This window comes from Peromyscus maniculatus, chromosome 19, assembly GCF_049852395.1.
Source record: "Peromyscus maniculatus bairdii isolate BWxNUB_F1_BW_parent chromosome 19, HU_Pman_BW_mat_3.1, whole genome shotgun sequence".
NCBI lineage: Eukaryota > Metazoa > Chordata > Mammalia > Rodentia > Cricetidae > Peromyscus > Peromyscus maniculatus.
The window spans coordinates 48,651,322-48,666,978 of record NC_134870.1 but is presented as its reverse complement, the minus strand read 5'-3'; the positions used below and the strand labels follow the sequence as shown (position 1 = coordinate 48,666,978).

General features: G+C 43.9%; 1 protein-coding gene across 3 annotated transcripts in view; it reads right to left on the bottom strand.

Moving 5' to 3' along the window:
• Ccdc192 (coiled-coil domain containing 192) overlaps positions 1-15,657 on the bottom strand; it is a 200,658-nt gene that overhangs the window by 60,857 nt on the left and 124,144 nt on the right. The window contains exons 6-7 of one of the 3 annotated variants that reach the window (XM_042264045.2): positions 9,300-9,432; positions 6,987-7,118 (exon numbers count right to left, since the gene is read on the bottom strand). In XM_042264045.2, coding sequence (XP_042119979.1) covers positions 7,015-7,118; positions 9,300-9,432 — 237 coding nt within the window. In that variant the 3' untranslated portion in view covers positions 6,987-7,014. Of the gene's footprint in view, positions 1-6,986; positions 7,119-7,248; positions 7,418-9,299; positions 9,433-15,657 lie in introns of those variants that run through there. The other 2 variants (XM_076555288.1, XM_042264043.2) reach the window with 2 other exon arrangements.

Genomic DNA, 15,657 nt, shown 5'->3' with positions numbered 1-15,657 from the left:
CAGAGGGGCCCTGGAGGTTGCCTTGCTCTGTTGGCTGGTGGGTCTGAGATGACGAAAAGCATTTGCAGAGGCGTGTGAAGGGCTTGTCTTCTAGGTCCGATTTACCCTGTAGCAGGGGCTCAGCTCCACTCTAAGCAACTCTTTACCACCCCCCTTCCCTGTCCTCTCACCCCTTTTCTTCTTATCCCCCTCTTTCCTCCCTGCCCCTTCCCCTCTCTTCCCCTCCCCTCTCCTCAGCCCCTTTCATTCTTAAATTATCCCTGTCCTGGGTGTGTAGTCCAGAGCCTTACTCATACTAAGCGGGAACTCTACTCCTGACCTGTCCTATGTATCTTCTTGATTTCTTGGTATGTGTTCTGTGTGACTGTATTTGGTTGGGAAAACTGGAGGCATAGCATGGTCGTACGACACAGACAATGCATCTTTAAAAACCAACACTTCTTTCTAGACCAACACGTGTGGACAAGGCTATCTATACATTTAATAAATAGAGCATGGCATGTGTCTAACTCCATCCCAGAAGTAAATACAGAGCTCTTCCACTTGTCACACTGAATCAGGTTTTTTTTTTTAATCTTTTGGAAATTTGATTTCATGAGTCCATGTCCCCATAAGACATCTGCTCATTAAGCCAAATTTACCCATATAACCAATGTAAGTAATCTCTACCTTCAGTGTCTTATCAAGAAGCATCAAGTCCCTGAATAAAATCCAAAGACATTCCTGGGGAGCCAGAGGAGAGGATATCACTAATGTTCTTCCCTTGTCAACAAGAGAGGGAGCAGCCACATGGGTTTCGACAATTGTTTGCAGCCTCAAAGTGTCTGAAATCTATCTGCTGCTATTTAACGAAGGAGCGCCGGACACTGCTGAGTAAATTTCCTGGAAGAAGGCGCCTTCCTCCTCTGCCCTCCGCTTCAGTATTTAGCAGCATTCCCCAGCATTGCACGCAGCAGGGACCACAGTAAAGTAGGAAGCCTCTGCAAGGGATCCTGGTCCCATTCCCACGTGCCTTGTCTGACATTTAGCTCATGCTTGACCTTTCATCCAACCTCTCTGAATATAGAACCCAAGAGACTTAAAAAAAAAAGGAGGAGGGGAAGAAAAAGGAAATAAAACATTCCTAAGGGATAGACAGAAGGAAGGGAGCACCGTTTCCTGATGATGGTGTACTTCCAAAATTAGTCCCACAAACAAAGGACGGAGGGGACCTTGACATCACTGAATTCCCACAGCTGGTGTAGCTACAAATCCTGGCCCCCAACCCAAAGCTTTAGAGTGGATCTTCTTACCTTTCGTTCATTAGAAAAGAAACAGATTTCCAGAATGTTCATAAAAGGAAGTGCCTAATTAAACAGTGATGAAACTGATAAGGAGAAAGAGAAGACGAGGTGTTCTTTCCTGACGGGACAGTAAATGGCTCTCCTCCCTGCTTTTATGAGATTTAACTAAGGCAGAGCAGAGGGGACCATGACAGGTGCACTCCTCAGTCCCGAAGGCTTTCCCCTCTCCCTTTATCTGACTGTGTTCCCTTGTTGGCCTCTGGCACAAGGCTCAGATGTGGACTACAATAACAGCCTGTGGCTTCAGCCACAGCAATTGATCCAAGGCTCATCAATGTCATTTAAGTGTGGCCAATTTTCCCCCTGAGATTTCTCTACAGACTCGAAAAGAAACGGGCCCCCCTAGAATTGGATATACAGTAAGGCTTTTTGGTTGCAAATACTACAATCCAATGCTTACTACCTTTAGAGAAATTTAGAGTATGAATTTAGATCGGCATATAAGATAGCCAGAACTGAAGGAAATCTTTGATAAAGGCAAAGAGCATGGGGCTGCAGTTGAGACACAGGTACCAAAACCATTAGATAATTTCCTCAGAGGCCAGGAGCCAACTTCCAGAGTAATTAGCTCTGGCGTTTTGCTGTCTTCCCACGTCAACTGAGCTCAAGATTCAAGGTCCTAGGACAATCCCCTATGACTGGCTAACCTACATGCGACCTCTATACAAGGGAAGAGAGACACCTCACCTGCCAGCTCCACAAAACTACAGAGAATAAGGGGGGGGGGTCCCCAAAGGAAAATCATACTCCATTACAGAATGGACAGGAAGGCTGTTCTGCACAGGCCGAAACAGCAGATGGTTGAATACAGACTGTGAGCCAGGACCTCCTGGGAATCCATTTCTAGCCTATGCCTACCATAGATGAAGCCAACACCCACAGAGGAACCAGCTGAGTAGTTCCCAGGCCCATGGCTCAGCCTCCGAGCCAGCCTTGGCAGCTAAAAATTTGCTTCCCACTCACATTGGTTTTATTTCTGTTTCTGTCACTTGCAGCCAATAAAATCCCAATCTCTGCCTAGTTTATAAGTCGGTGCTTTTTAGGCCTGGAGGTCTCTGAAGTGTCATTTTGAAAAGGAACACTATCCTTAATTTGTGCATACTGAATTAGGCTCCAGCCTCCACCCGGATGGAGCAACGTTTGTTTCTTGGGATCTTGTGCAATGGATTGCTCAGCTTCGTGGGGACTCTTGGGGCCAGTGCCAAGTCTCCTAGAGACTTGTGAGAAGGTTTTGGTTTTGGGGTTCAGTGGGTCTGTTTAGGGACGAGTTGAGTGGATAGAGGAGGCAACCTACCAGATAGTGTCTAAGTGAACCTGTTTCTGTCAGGCACATATTAAACCCTTGAGAAGCCTGTATTGGGCAGTGCTTCCCTGACCTGATCACAGTTGTGCTTTCTCCAAGTCTTTGCTGTCCAGCCCTGGCTCTTATTGCTCTAAATATAAATGACCCCACTTCAGAGGAGCCTCTGTTTGAGAAAATTCTGTGGCATTGCTTGCATTTTTGCAAGCATCTGGGGACAGACACCTGCTGGGAGAGAAATCATCATCTTTTGTTTTCCCCAAAGATTATCTTTTTTTTTTTTTTTTTTTTTTTTTTTTTTTTTTTTTTTTTTTTTTTTTGTCAAGATAAAGACATCCTGCATGGTAACTAGGATTGCCAGCTGCCTGCCTGTCCTCAGTAGCCATTAGAGTGACCCCCTTGCCGTCCAATGACACAGGTGTTCAGGGGTGCTTTTTTGAAAGATTCACAAATGGCTTACACTGTGAGGTGCCAGGGTTGGCCTGGCCACTTTCTGCATAACTCGAGGTTGCCTGGTAAACTAGAACCCTGTGTTCGGAAAGAAGGTTGTCTGTAGGACTTCTAGTCAAGCCGCTGTTTGCTGGTCTGGGGGATAAGAACATTTGAAAAAGCTGTGGGTGAGGATAGAGTGGGATTGCTCAAAAGCTCTACACACTGGAGAGTTATTCAAGATGGAACTCAGTCTAGTACTTTCAAAATGACCTCTCTCTAAATGCTCTTAATTCTACCACGTTAAGATCTAATTTATCTCCACTGTTCTTTCTTTGGGATATACTTGGAGACTCGGTAGGGTTAGTAGTTATTATACAGCAGTGGTAATTTTCAAATTGCTATTTGTTTGATTATAACTGAAGTTAAGCCAACAGAATATAATTCAGTATAATAATCATTTCAGAGGGGTTTAATGTATTAACTGTATTGGGGAAATGCCATAGTTAGCCTTGGGACATTTTCTTCATCTTCTAATCTCTAGTTCCTTAACTTGTAATTGCAACAGGAGTTTTGATCTTAAAGATGTTTGAAAAGGGCAGAGGAACATTGGAGAGGAAGTTTAGTCTGGAGCACTTAGGGTAAAAGATTCTCCTTAGAGTATTTTCACTTAGCTCCGGGATGATGGCAAAGTGACTTCTCTCCATTTTCTGAAGAAGATAGAAAGAAAAGCAACAGTTTGATTTTCAAAAGTCATGGGGGAATTTGCCCAATGTTTGAAACTGAAATGTTACTTCTATTACAAATTCTCACCCCCACATGTGGCTGGCTCTATGCAGATATGAATCCTGGAAATGTCTGCACTGGGATATACCAGCATCACCTAGAGAACGTCCTTTGTTTGTTTGGTTGGTTGGTTTTTTGGTTTGTTTGTTTTTTGAGACAGGGTTTCTTTGTGTAACAGCCCTGGCTGTCCTGGAACTCACTCTGTAGACCAGGCTGGCCTCGAACTCAGAGAGATCCACCCGCCTCTGCCTCCTGAGTTCTGGGATTAAAGGAATGGGACATCACCACTGAGCAAGAATGTCCTTTAAATGGAAATAAAGCTAAAGATGGCTTGAGAGTTGATACAACTCTCCCTTGAGGAGCGGGCCCAGGCGAGTTGGTAGTTGTGCATCATAAGAAAAATGAATTAAAAAAATTAAAAGACAACAAAATCTAAAGCTTGAAATAATACATAGTCTGGCTAAAGAGAGGAACCTTGTATGCTGTCAAGTAACTGTACTCAATCAACAACAGGTCTGGGGGCTGGGAAGGTATCTTGTAAAGTAATGGGTGAAAATTGGTAAGACACACACCTGTGGGCATGTTAGAGGGAGGCTTGGATATGAGGGTGCTGACTGAATCAGTGGCTTAGCCCCTGGACACAGTCCAGTTGGAGCAGACGGTTGGAGGGTGGAGGCTGTAGAAGGAGGGGCCTGCTTTGAAGAACTAGGTCACCGGGAGTGACTTCCAGGGCAGACTTGGCCTGGCCACTCCCTTCTTTATTTTGCTTCCCGCCCTCCACGCAGCGAACAACCTCGAAACAAGATTCCGCCACCACGATAGTCTCACCACGGGCCCAGAAAGCAAGGAGCCCAATGGGCTTGGCCTTAGGAAACCAAGAGCTGAGACAAGGCTTTCCCCACTTGACTTGTCCTGGCAGGTCTTTCTGTCACATTAACCCCTCTTCCCCCATGGGTAACTCTGTCTTCCTAAAGCAAAGAGGGCGAAGACTGTTCAATTCCTACACACTGTGATCTAAAGAGTAGATGGCCTCAGACTTTGAAAACCCCAGCACACTAGGCATCCAGGGCTGCTGGCAGTCAACAAAGCTGTGAGCACTTCAGGGGAGGACTCTGGAAATGACAGGAGGAAGCTGCTTTGGGTTGTGACTATGTGCACAAATCAAACCCACAAGGACTAGGGCTGTAAGATGCCTGCTGTTCTTCTCTCTCTCTCTCTCTCTCTCTCTCTCTCTCTCTCTCTCTCTCTCTCTCTCTCTCTTTAATAAACAAAGGTGTTTTTATTCTCAGCTGAACTCGAGTGTAAGAGGAAAAACAGTTTGGCATCTCACTGTTCTCTCAATTCGAGCATAAATATGCTTCAAGATATTCCTAACATTCTGGAACATTCTCTGATCAGAAGGCCCGAAAGGTGATCTGATGGCTTGGCAAACAAAGCAAACGGGAAAAACACGGCATGTTTGGGTAGCAGAGACATCTGTTTTATTTGGAAACAATTCCATTAATCCGTTAGGCTTGTAAGCATCGGTTTGTCTCTAACAGAGAAGTGGTGTCCTGGTAATCCAGGGACGTGAGCTGCTACTTAGAATCCACACTTTCCTTTCCTCAGTGGGAATTGTTATAATAAGCAGGCCACTGCTGTGGGTGGCCACCCCATCACCGACAGGGGCTGGAAGGGCCTTCCCCCAAACTGTGCACTGTAGCTCTTATGGGGTCTAAAATCCACTCTGGATAGTTATTTCTTGGACCATTAAAGGCCTTCTGTTCATTGATTTAAAAAAAAAAAAGCTACCTTTAAAGTGTAAACGTCCCTGGGATTGATGACTCATTAAGTATTTCATTATATTTTAACTTGACCACGAACTGACAGTGTATTGATATTGGTCTGTCTTTCTCCATTCCAGTAATGGGACAGCCCTTCCTTTAAGTTCAGCTCTATGCGCTTGCCAGGCAGAGGTCTCTTTATTTCCCCACTTCATTTTCCCTCTACCCTGCCACCCAGTGGTGGGTGCAGGACCTAAGCTTATGCATCCATCATCCCCCAGCCCAGGCCACATAAGGATATCCAGAGATGGGTACCCAACTCAAGCCAGACAGCCTTCTCTCAGATGTTTTTCTAACTAGAACTGCTAGGAAAATGTTTGCTTTCTTCTTATCGGAAGTGATAAGTGCAGATAGCCTCTGCTTATAGTCCGCCTTCTATCCTCTCCTGACATCTAACTGAAGATAGAGAAGGCTCCGTGCAGGAAGAAGCAGAGATGGATGATAAAGAGTACCCTGAGGGTACCTGAGACTCCACTTCATTAGATAATACTGTGCTCTTTCTTGATTTGTTTCCAAGAATCACAAATGATCCTTTCTCCTTAAGCTCTTATGCCTGGGCCATCTGCCATTTGGTCTGAGAACCCCAAACAAACATTTTACAAAAAATGACCCCAAGAAAACTAGTAGTGTAAATCTAAAAATGTGTGTGTGTGTGTGTGTGTATGAGAGAGAGAGAGAGAGAGAGAGAGAGAGAGAGAGAGAGAGAGAGAGAGAGAGAGAGAGAGAGAGAGAGAGATTTGGTCTCTTACACATAAGCCATTGTGCATTAAAAGTCCCTGGATATTTTTTCACACAATTTTGAAGAGATGAAAAGGCATGGCAGGGTAACCAGGTGTCTGAGAATGCCAAGTAATATTAGTCTGGGACCATGATGGACTGTTGAGTTCAGGGTAAGGCTTCACAGTAGGGGCTGACTGATGAGTTAGAATTTGCTAATATTGATTTAAGAAGGGGTGGAGAGGCGGCTCAGAGGTTAAGAGCACTTACTGGTCTTGCAGTGGACCTGGGTTTGATCAGGTTTGGTTCCCAGTGCCCACATGGCAGCTCACAACAGCCTAGAACTCCAGTTCCAGGGGATCAGGCATCTGCTGGCTCCTGCAGACGTGTGGTGCATACATTCATGCACACATACACATAGACATAATTTATTGTGTTCAGTTTCCTCACCAAATAAGACAAGCAACTTGTAGGACCACAATGGGCTGACAATGGCTGCTAAGATTTTTATTTATATCTTTTTATCAGTGTATCAGATAAAAGGGGAAGCTACTTTCTTCTTCCCTTCACCTCAATATTATTTAAATTTTGACCTACCTGAACATCCAAGAGGTCCTCACTTCAGAAGCATGTAGACTAAGACTGGACACACACAGGATAGAGTAGCGTGGCTGGTGCCCAAGGATGACTGACATGCAAATTCATGAAACATTCCACACCCTTAAAAAATGCACTTTGTTGGAAAATGTCATCACGATGTCTAACGCAACTCACATGCTAACTAAAAACAAATAATCAAAAAAATAAACTATCCAAGAACCCAATTTATTACTAAAGGTCCGTTTTGGCCAAAATGGAAAGAATGAGAATTAGATGGCTTGCATTAACACTTCTGCACTAGGTTTACCAAGCAGCTAAAAAGTGGGAAGTTTTTGTCAAGTGAGTTGGAGTCGGTCCTCCAGTGTTCTAGGATGACGGTTGGCTTCTTCTATGTGACCCTTGGAACTCTGGGATGGTGCCTGGAGTAAAGACCGTTACGTTGACAACATTCTCTAATGGATTTTGTGAGGATTTATGTTGGTCAAAGGGCAATTAAAAAAATCTTTCTAAAAAAAAATTCTTTCTATGCTGTTTTGATGAAAAATAAAATAGCTACCTTTCCACATGTGCCCCAAGGTGACGTTGTGACTGACTTATCAGTTGCATTCTGGGAAATTGATATTCAGAATTGAAAATGAAAACCATCCGAGTATTAGTGGCACACACTTTTAATCCCAGCATTCAGGAGGCAGAGGCAGTAAAATCACTCAGTTCAAGGCCAGCTTGGTCTACAGGGCAAGAACTAGGACACAGATTCTGTCTCAAAAAAAACTAAAAGGAAAAAAAAAAAAGAAAACCAAATTCATATTCAAAGCTTTACCCTGTAGTCAGGAGGCTGGGAATGCCCCCTTTCTGAAGCTACCACATCGCCTGCTTCTTCCTTTCCCCTTCTTCCCAAGTTGTTCCTCCTTTTCCAGCATTACTTATGAGTAGGAAAGGACTGGAGTAAGAACAATGGCATATTCCTGACTTTGCAGGCAGAGCACACAGCAAGTAATGACCTTTGCCCCTCCCCGGGGACCAGAGTTTAACCTGAGATCCTGGGGCAGAAGTGAGCTGCTGGAGACCAGAGAGAAAATGTCCTTGGTCTATCTATTGGGTTGAGAGGTGCATCTGCTTTAGTAGACGATGCTACCTGCCCAAGATGGCTTGCTCCTTTCTAACCAGAGCTGAGCTAATCACCATCCTGAGCTTCACTTGATCTAATGGAGTCTGTCTGTACACTTGGCAGTTATTCTGAGAACAAGCGTGCATGGAATTCTCAGTAAACTGTCTAGCACTTACTGTCGAATATTAACTTGAATTATTGCTAACGAAGACAACTTGACGGGTTTGTTTTGTTTTTCCCCTCTGGTGAGTTTATAGCTTCTTGGTAGCCGAAGTTTTTCTATTTTTTCTAAATCATTGTAAAGCCAGGAAGGGTGGCCTACGCCTACAACCACAGTCTCTGAAGGCTGACGGGAGACGATCAAAAGTTCAAAGCCAACTTAGGCTATGTGATGAGACTCTCCCTGTCTCAAATGTCACCACCGAAAAACCCTTTAAAAACTAACGTGGAAGGGCCTGACTGTGAACTCTTAGCACCCTCATAAAAAGCTGGACCAAGTGGTACATGTTTGTAACCCCCTTCCAAGCTTGATGGCCAGCCAGGGTAGCTGAAACTGTGACTCCAGGTTCAGTGAGAGACCCTGTCTCAAAAAAACAAGGGAGGAAGCAATGGAGAAAAGCTCTTGATATGAACCTTTGGCCATCACATGCACCTGTACATACACACATGCACATGCCTACACATCTATATAGCTAGTTCTGAATTACCCAGATTTCTTTCCCAAGTACCATACCCTATTGCTTCCTGCTTCATTCATCCACTGGCAAGAAAGAATTTCTTCTTTCCCTGTGCCTGGCTCGGCCTACTGCTGCTCCTGGCTCCATTCTAGGGTCCCAGACCTTGAAGTGCCCTGTTCTTCTTTTTCATGCTTTGCCCTTCCCTCTCTGCCACCCAGCTTAGCCAGTGACATTTCTAGATGCATTTCAGCCCAGCTCTCCACGTACAGAGACATCCCCTCTGAAACTGCTGGTTCCTTGTCGCCCTGTCAAAAAGTCGTAGCAAATCCAGCCTGGAGTTCAGAGATCCTGAGCTGACTCAACTCATGTGTTGTCTTAACAGAGCCAGGCCAGGCCAGCATCTAGGCCAGAACGCTGCCAGGCACAGGACCCGACATTTTGTTTCGCTGTCAATCAATCTATACGCACCACCCAGGACCAGGGGCCAGTGTGCACCTGTCACGTGGTAATACTGACCTCTAGGGAAAGGCCTTCCTTCACAGAGTGTCTTTATCTTCTCATTGAGTTCCAGGACAGTAATGGCAGCCTCTTGCTTAGCTATTGCCAAATCAGTTTGTAGCTTTTTCACTGTCTTTTTGTGCTTTAGTTTCTTAAAAAAATAAGAATTTCCTGTCACTGGAGACAGCAGATGCATCAAAGGGATAAAAGGAATTAATCGTGTCTGGGCAAGCATGGCTTAAACACTCCATTCATCTAAGCCCACTCTCTCCATCATCAACTCTTTTAACTTTCTTGAAGGGGGAAGGGGGCTGGTCTGGACCTAAACCCTGTGGTTTGGATACTTCGAATAGAGGCAATTAGAGAAACTCTATTTGTCATTTAGCATTTACTACCAGGCTGCTAAGGCTTCCAAGTATCAGGTTTCCACCCCAACCTGTGAGCAGATTCGGGAGAGACAGCCAGAGCCTTGATTAGGAGTCCTGTCTCCCCTGACATTTGAATTTTATCTGCATTCACATAAACTCTGGAATGCATGTTGCTACCGGGAAGTGCAGAAATGTAGGCATTTGCAGACACTTGTTGCTGCGGCTGTAAAGGGAACACGGTCAGGTCTAAACCTTCCTGGGAACTCTACTGGGAAGTATTTACATAACGGAAGGATTCGCACTGAGCCTCTATGGATTTCAACGTGGATTTGATTTGTTAGAACTGGACTCGTCTGCAGAGCTGGAGCCAGTTTGTTAGAATAAGCGCTGCTTTCGCACATTGGTGTTGCTTTTGGGTAGCTGCCTTTCCACGGGAGAGCTCACCTTGCCAAGTCTTTGTGGCCGATCATTAAGAAGCCCAGAGAATGAACAGAAAAACACTGCTTGTCGGACGCACATCTTGAGATAGGGAAAGGAATGCTCACTAGGAAAGAACCCACTCTTCTCTGGCCTCTGAAGGGCGTGCACGCGGGCTCCAGGGAGTCAGCCTCTTGGTGTAAAAGCCAGTGAAATCAGCTAGCTAGTCAAACCCAGGGTTAGAGAGGCACAGCTTCCAGGTTCTAAAGTTGGGTGATGAGACCAAGGGATGCAGCTAAGCGGGGAAGTATATATATATATATATATATTGAAAGCAAAACAAAGGTTCCCTCACTAGCATGGGAAAGCAAAATCAAAAGCAGATTGTCGAGCCTGGCACAGTTGCCCATGCCTGTAGCCCCAGCAACCCCTGGGAAACAGAGGGAGGACTAGCAACAGGTCAAGCTTACTCTAGGCTACATATCAGAGATCAAAGCTGGAGTGGGCCACACGCGGGAGACTATCACTTGAGAAATAAAAACAGAGATGGACTGTCTTTTAGATTTAACCCAGGATGATAAGAACATCATAAAATCTTCATTAATGACATAAAGATGGCTAAAAGCAAAAGAGCAATTCAAAGGAATGGTAGGTAGCAAAGGAGCCTTTATCCAGGGAGTAGGAGAGCTAGAATACGGCAGGGTTTACCCTTGGCAGTCCACAGCCCAGGTCCGCTGACTTCTCAGCAGCCTTCCTCATTTCATTGTGACACATCCCCTGATTATCAGGAATCATACCGGGTTGGCTGGCTGCTAAAATCAAGACCAGTAAAACCTTATAGTTTCTCCCCTTTCTGAGTGTCTAATCACTAAAGCCATTCATGATTCACCCTGGGAAATAGCTAAGTTCCTGAAGAGACTGAGCTGAAGAGGGCGCATGTCAGGAGGTTAGTTGTTAAACTGTCGGGCAGATCTGCATCTCCTCCTCTCAGGAGCTGGCTTGAGCCAGTCTGTTCCTAAAGACCTTCTCCCCCTAAGGCGGGCAGGCAGCAATGGCATCTGGGAGGCACCTGGCTGCTGCTCACTTTTCCTGTTGCGATCTCAAGAGTATTCCACACTCACACTTGGATTTTCACCATGCCTTTTACAACTCAGAACTTTTGAGATAGAAGACTATGGACGTGAACACTGCAGAAGTGGAGATGACGAAGAGATGTATAACCAAAGATGAAGAGAAGGGAAATGTTGAACTAAGAGTAGAAAAAAGTGCTAACAATGAAGCACAAGGCAAAGCACTGGGGATAGATGTACTGACTGGGTCCGGTTACGCCGACAGGCACAGAACAGTAGAGTGAGTGATGACCTGCTAGAGAAACAGACATGAGGCACACTGAGGGGCACAGGGAGAACTCGAGTGTGGCGATGTATTGTGTCCCCCAATATACTGTGCACCCTAATAAACTCATCTGGGGTCAGAGGACAGAACAGCCACTAGATAGACATAGAGGCAAGAAAATGGTGGCACGCACGCACGCATGCATGCACGCACGCACGCACGCACGTGCCTTTAATCCTATCACTTGGGAGGCAGAGATCCATCCTGATCTCTGTGAGTTCAAAGCCACACTGGAAACAGCCAGGCATAGTGACCCACGCCTTTAATCCCAGGAAGTGATGGCAGGAAGCAGAAAGGTATATAAGGCATGAGGACCAGGAACTAGAGCTGGTTAAGCTTTTAGGCTTTTAGCAGCTGTTCAGCTGAGATCCATTTGGATGAGGACTGAGAGGCTTTCAGTCTGAGGAAACAAGATCAGCTGAGGAATTGGCGAGGTGAGGTAGCTATGGCCTGTTTTGTCTCTCTGATCTTCCAGTGTTCACCCCAATACCTGGCCCCAGGTTTGTTTTCATTAAGACCTTCTAACAATTTGTGTTACACTTGAGAGCTTTGTTATATATTTGTTCACATGACAAGCCTCCAGTATCTCTGTCTGCTTGGGGTTTAAATCAAAACATCAAAGATGAATTAAAAATTGAGGATTTACTTTCCTTATAATTCTTTTTTTTTAAAGTGGATAGAATTTTGTTTTTTTATTTATTTTACATACCAACCAGTTTCTCCTTCCTCCTCTTCTCCATTCCCTTTCCCTACCTCCTTTCCACACCCTCCCCCAACCCACTCTTCAGAAACGGTAAGGCCTCCCATGGGAATCAACAAAGCATGGTGTATCAAGTTGAGGCAGGACCAAGCCCCCCCCCCCCCAATCAAGGGTAAACAAGGTGTCTCTCCATAGGGAATAGGTTCCAAAGAGCCAGTTCATGCACCAGGGACAGATCCTAGTCCCACTGCTAGGGGCCCCACAAACAGACCAAACTACACAACTATAACATGATTCTTTTTTTAAAAAAACTTGTCCTTTTTTGAGACAGGGTTTTGCTGTGTATACCAGGACAGCTTCAAACTCGAGATCTTACTTCCTTATAGATGTATGAACACTGATAATTCTTAATAGACTATATTCACTTTCTTAAAGCATGTTAAAATTCTTTGAAGATAAGTATTTTCTAGAAGCTTTTTTTTTAAAGCAGGCATTGATCATAGGTAAATAAAATAATAGCTAAAAGCAACTTGGTGAGAGTTGGTGATCTATAACTGTGAGTTGACATGATATTCCTAAGTTAGAAAAAGTCACATGGCTGCATTTTGACAAGGCCGCAGAACACAGGAACCCAAGGTGTAGACATAGTGCATCTGAATATCAGCTAAGACTTTCAACCTTTCCCCTTTTCAGCTTTGTTTTTATTTCTTGGTATTTGAATTCAGATCCTTGCATACACTAAGAATGTATCCACCTCTAGGCTATGTCCTCAACCCCTCAACTATTCATTTAAGATATTTTACTTTAAAAATACGCAACTTCAAGACTATATTGTTCTTCTCTTACAGTAGTTATGTGTCAACCTTTTCTTATTATTATAACATTTGTCTGCTTGCCTTATGACCTCATAGGGAAATCGAGGCTGTTTTGTTTGGAAAAAAACAGTATCCAAGGGCAGTCATGACAGTTGACTCCAGCTATCTAAGGGACTATTCAAGGGGAGAGGAAGTTGAGTCAAACTGTGTTGTTCTAGAGATACCATGAAGAACAATGGGGAGAAAACATGAGGAGGCAGGTTTTGGCAGGACATGAGAAAACACTCCCCAACAATCAGAGCTGCATCCATAATAAGATAGGATGGGTCCTGGCGAGGACTTGCCGCTCTGGGAATGATCAAGTAGAGACAGGAGGAACATAACCAGGCAGGCCCTGCTAACTCTGGAAGCTGGGTCAAGAGGTAATTCTGAGTTTGGCTCACCCTCCAGTTCTTTCCATCTCTGGCCCCTCCCACTCACAGAAAGGGCACAGTGCAGGTACTAAGAGCCCGGCCTCTGAAGCCTGGAGGGCTGTTAGAGTCACCAGGGACATTTTAAAGACGATTCTGGTTATTTGTGAGAAATTGGATAAGAAGGCTCGTGCTTCTTTTAGAGTTCAAGGATGATGTGACTCAAAACTTTAATTTTGTTATTTAGCTGCAGAAAAAAAAAAAAGGTTAGGTGACGTTAAATTTACAATACAAATTGAACAAACAAACAAACAAAAATTCCCTAGACTAGTTGCCTAAGGTCTCTATGGGAAAGTTTTGGTTATTTAAACACTCTTTCGAATAGTTTAACGTCCTTGCCTTTTCTATCCATCTCCAGACAGGATTGCTGTGGTGTTACTAATTCATAGCTTTAATGGAGCCCTTTGGGCAGTTCAAAAAATTCAATTTGCCAATGTGTTTTTATTAGTCAGGGACATCAAATGATTTCAACAATGATAAAATTTTCCTTTGCTTTTCTTGGCATTCACTAACCAGGCAACCCAAGTTTTGTACTTGAATCTAATGGAGTCTGTTATGGTCTCCCTAGTAACCAGGGACTCTCTTTAGTCATTACTGAAAGGATAGGAAGGCTTCTATTGCTTGGAGCGAAATTCCTATTACTTTGCTGTTTTCCTATTTCGCCCAAAGGGTGGAAAGAGGGAGGAAATCATGTATTTGTGCAGTGTTTTGAAAAGGAAATATTTATCTGTATCATATTGCTGAATGGCTTGCATTATAACAAGTCAAGAAATAGCCGGGGAACTATTTATAGAGGAGTTTCAACACAGAGCTGTTAGTGATATTTTAAATTTCTCAGTATTTCCACATACTTTGAATCATGGCCTTGTACTGTGCAGCTGGGCCTTGTCACTTCATGGTCATGAGAAACTAGGCCAGCCACATGTCATTGACAAGTTCCGTCCCTACTGTGGTGATCAAATGATATGTTTAGACGTGCATCCTACTCTGTGTGTATAGTAATGTCTATTTTTTTATCACTATTCCTTGAAGCACATAGGACACATTTTAGCCCTTCACTAACATACGAATACATTTTTGTAAAAGATGTCAATCCACTCTTTATAAAGTGAATCTGCCCTTATTTAAAGTAAGACTTCCCTCTTTATCATTTTCTGCATGGTTGATTTCTTTCTTACTTTGTATGGATAGAGAAAATGTAACTTAAATGCCCTGAAAATAGACCTGTGTATGGCTTGATCCTCTATTCAGCCAGTGCTGGCCTGATGCCTGGGTGAAGTCAGGGGATGAGTGGAGGAGTTTTCTCAAGCTCTAGTTCATATTCCCAGGGCAACACTCTTGTCTCTATAATAGCAACTATTTCCCCTATGTCTGAAATCTACCTAGCTCATCCCTCCTTCATTTCTTATAGCACAAAGATGAAAATGTTGTCTACAAATGACCACTAATAACACACTCACTACCAAGGATGTAGGACAGACTTGGATTTGAATGCAGAATGCAGAGTTAACTTTCTCCTTTTAAACCTTTTCCAGTTAATAAAGCAGTGAAAATATAGTAGTGGGTGGCTTAAAAGTCAATTAATTGCACATCTTTTCTTATGTCTTTATTCATCACAGCCCCAGGAGACCAGTTTAAAGTCTAGGGATAGCAACTATGTGCCCTGTGTGTGTTCTTCGTGGGGCCATGCTTAGAGATTATTTCATTCTGCCTTGCAAACATGCCCTCCAGCCCTTAACCCACATTCCCACTCCTCATTGGTGAAACTGATCATCATTCAACTTGTGTCTCTCTAGGTAGATGAGATGGCTGGGCTATTGGAGTAGTAAAATGGACTGGAAGCAAGGCCTTTTCTGATGTGCTTCAACAGCAATGGGAGGCACTGTTAGACAATAGCACCATTAATGTTTTTATAAGTTAATTAAATGTAGCTTAACAGACTTGGGATATAAAACGTTGGCTTTGAAGTAATATGGGGAAGCATTTGTAAGGTGGTTGCTGTGGTAACTGCAGTAGAACCTAGATATTAAGTGAAATATTTGATAAACCCAGCCAATAACAATGTTGGCAAGGTGTTGTTAATTTCCTCAGTTGTTCTTATCAGGGGATCATCATCCTATCTATCTATCTATCTATCTATCTATCTATCTATCTATCTATCTATCTATCTATCTATCTATCATCTATCTATCTGTTAGCAGGCAATCACCA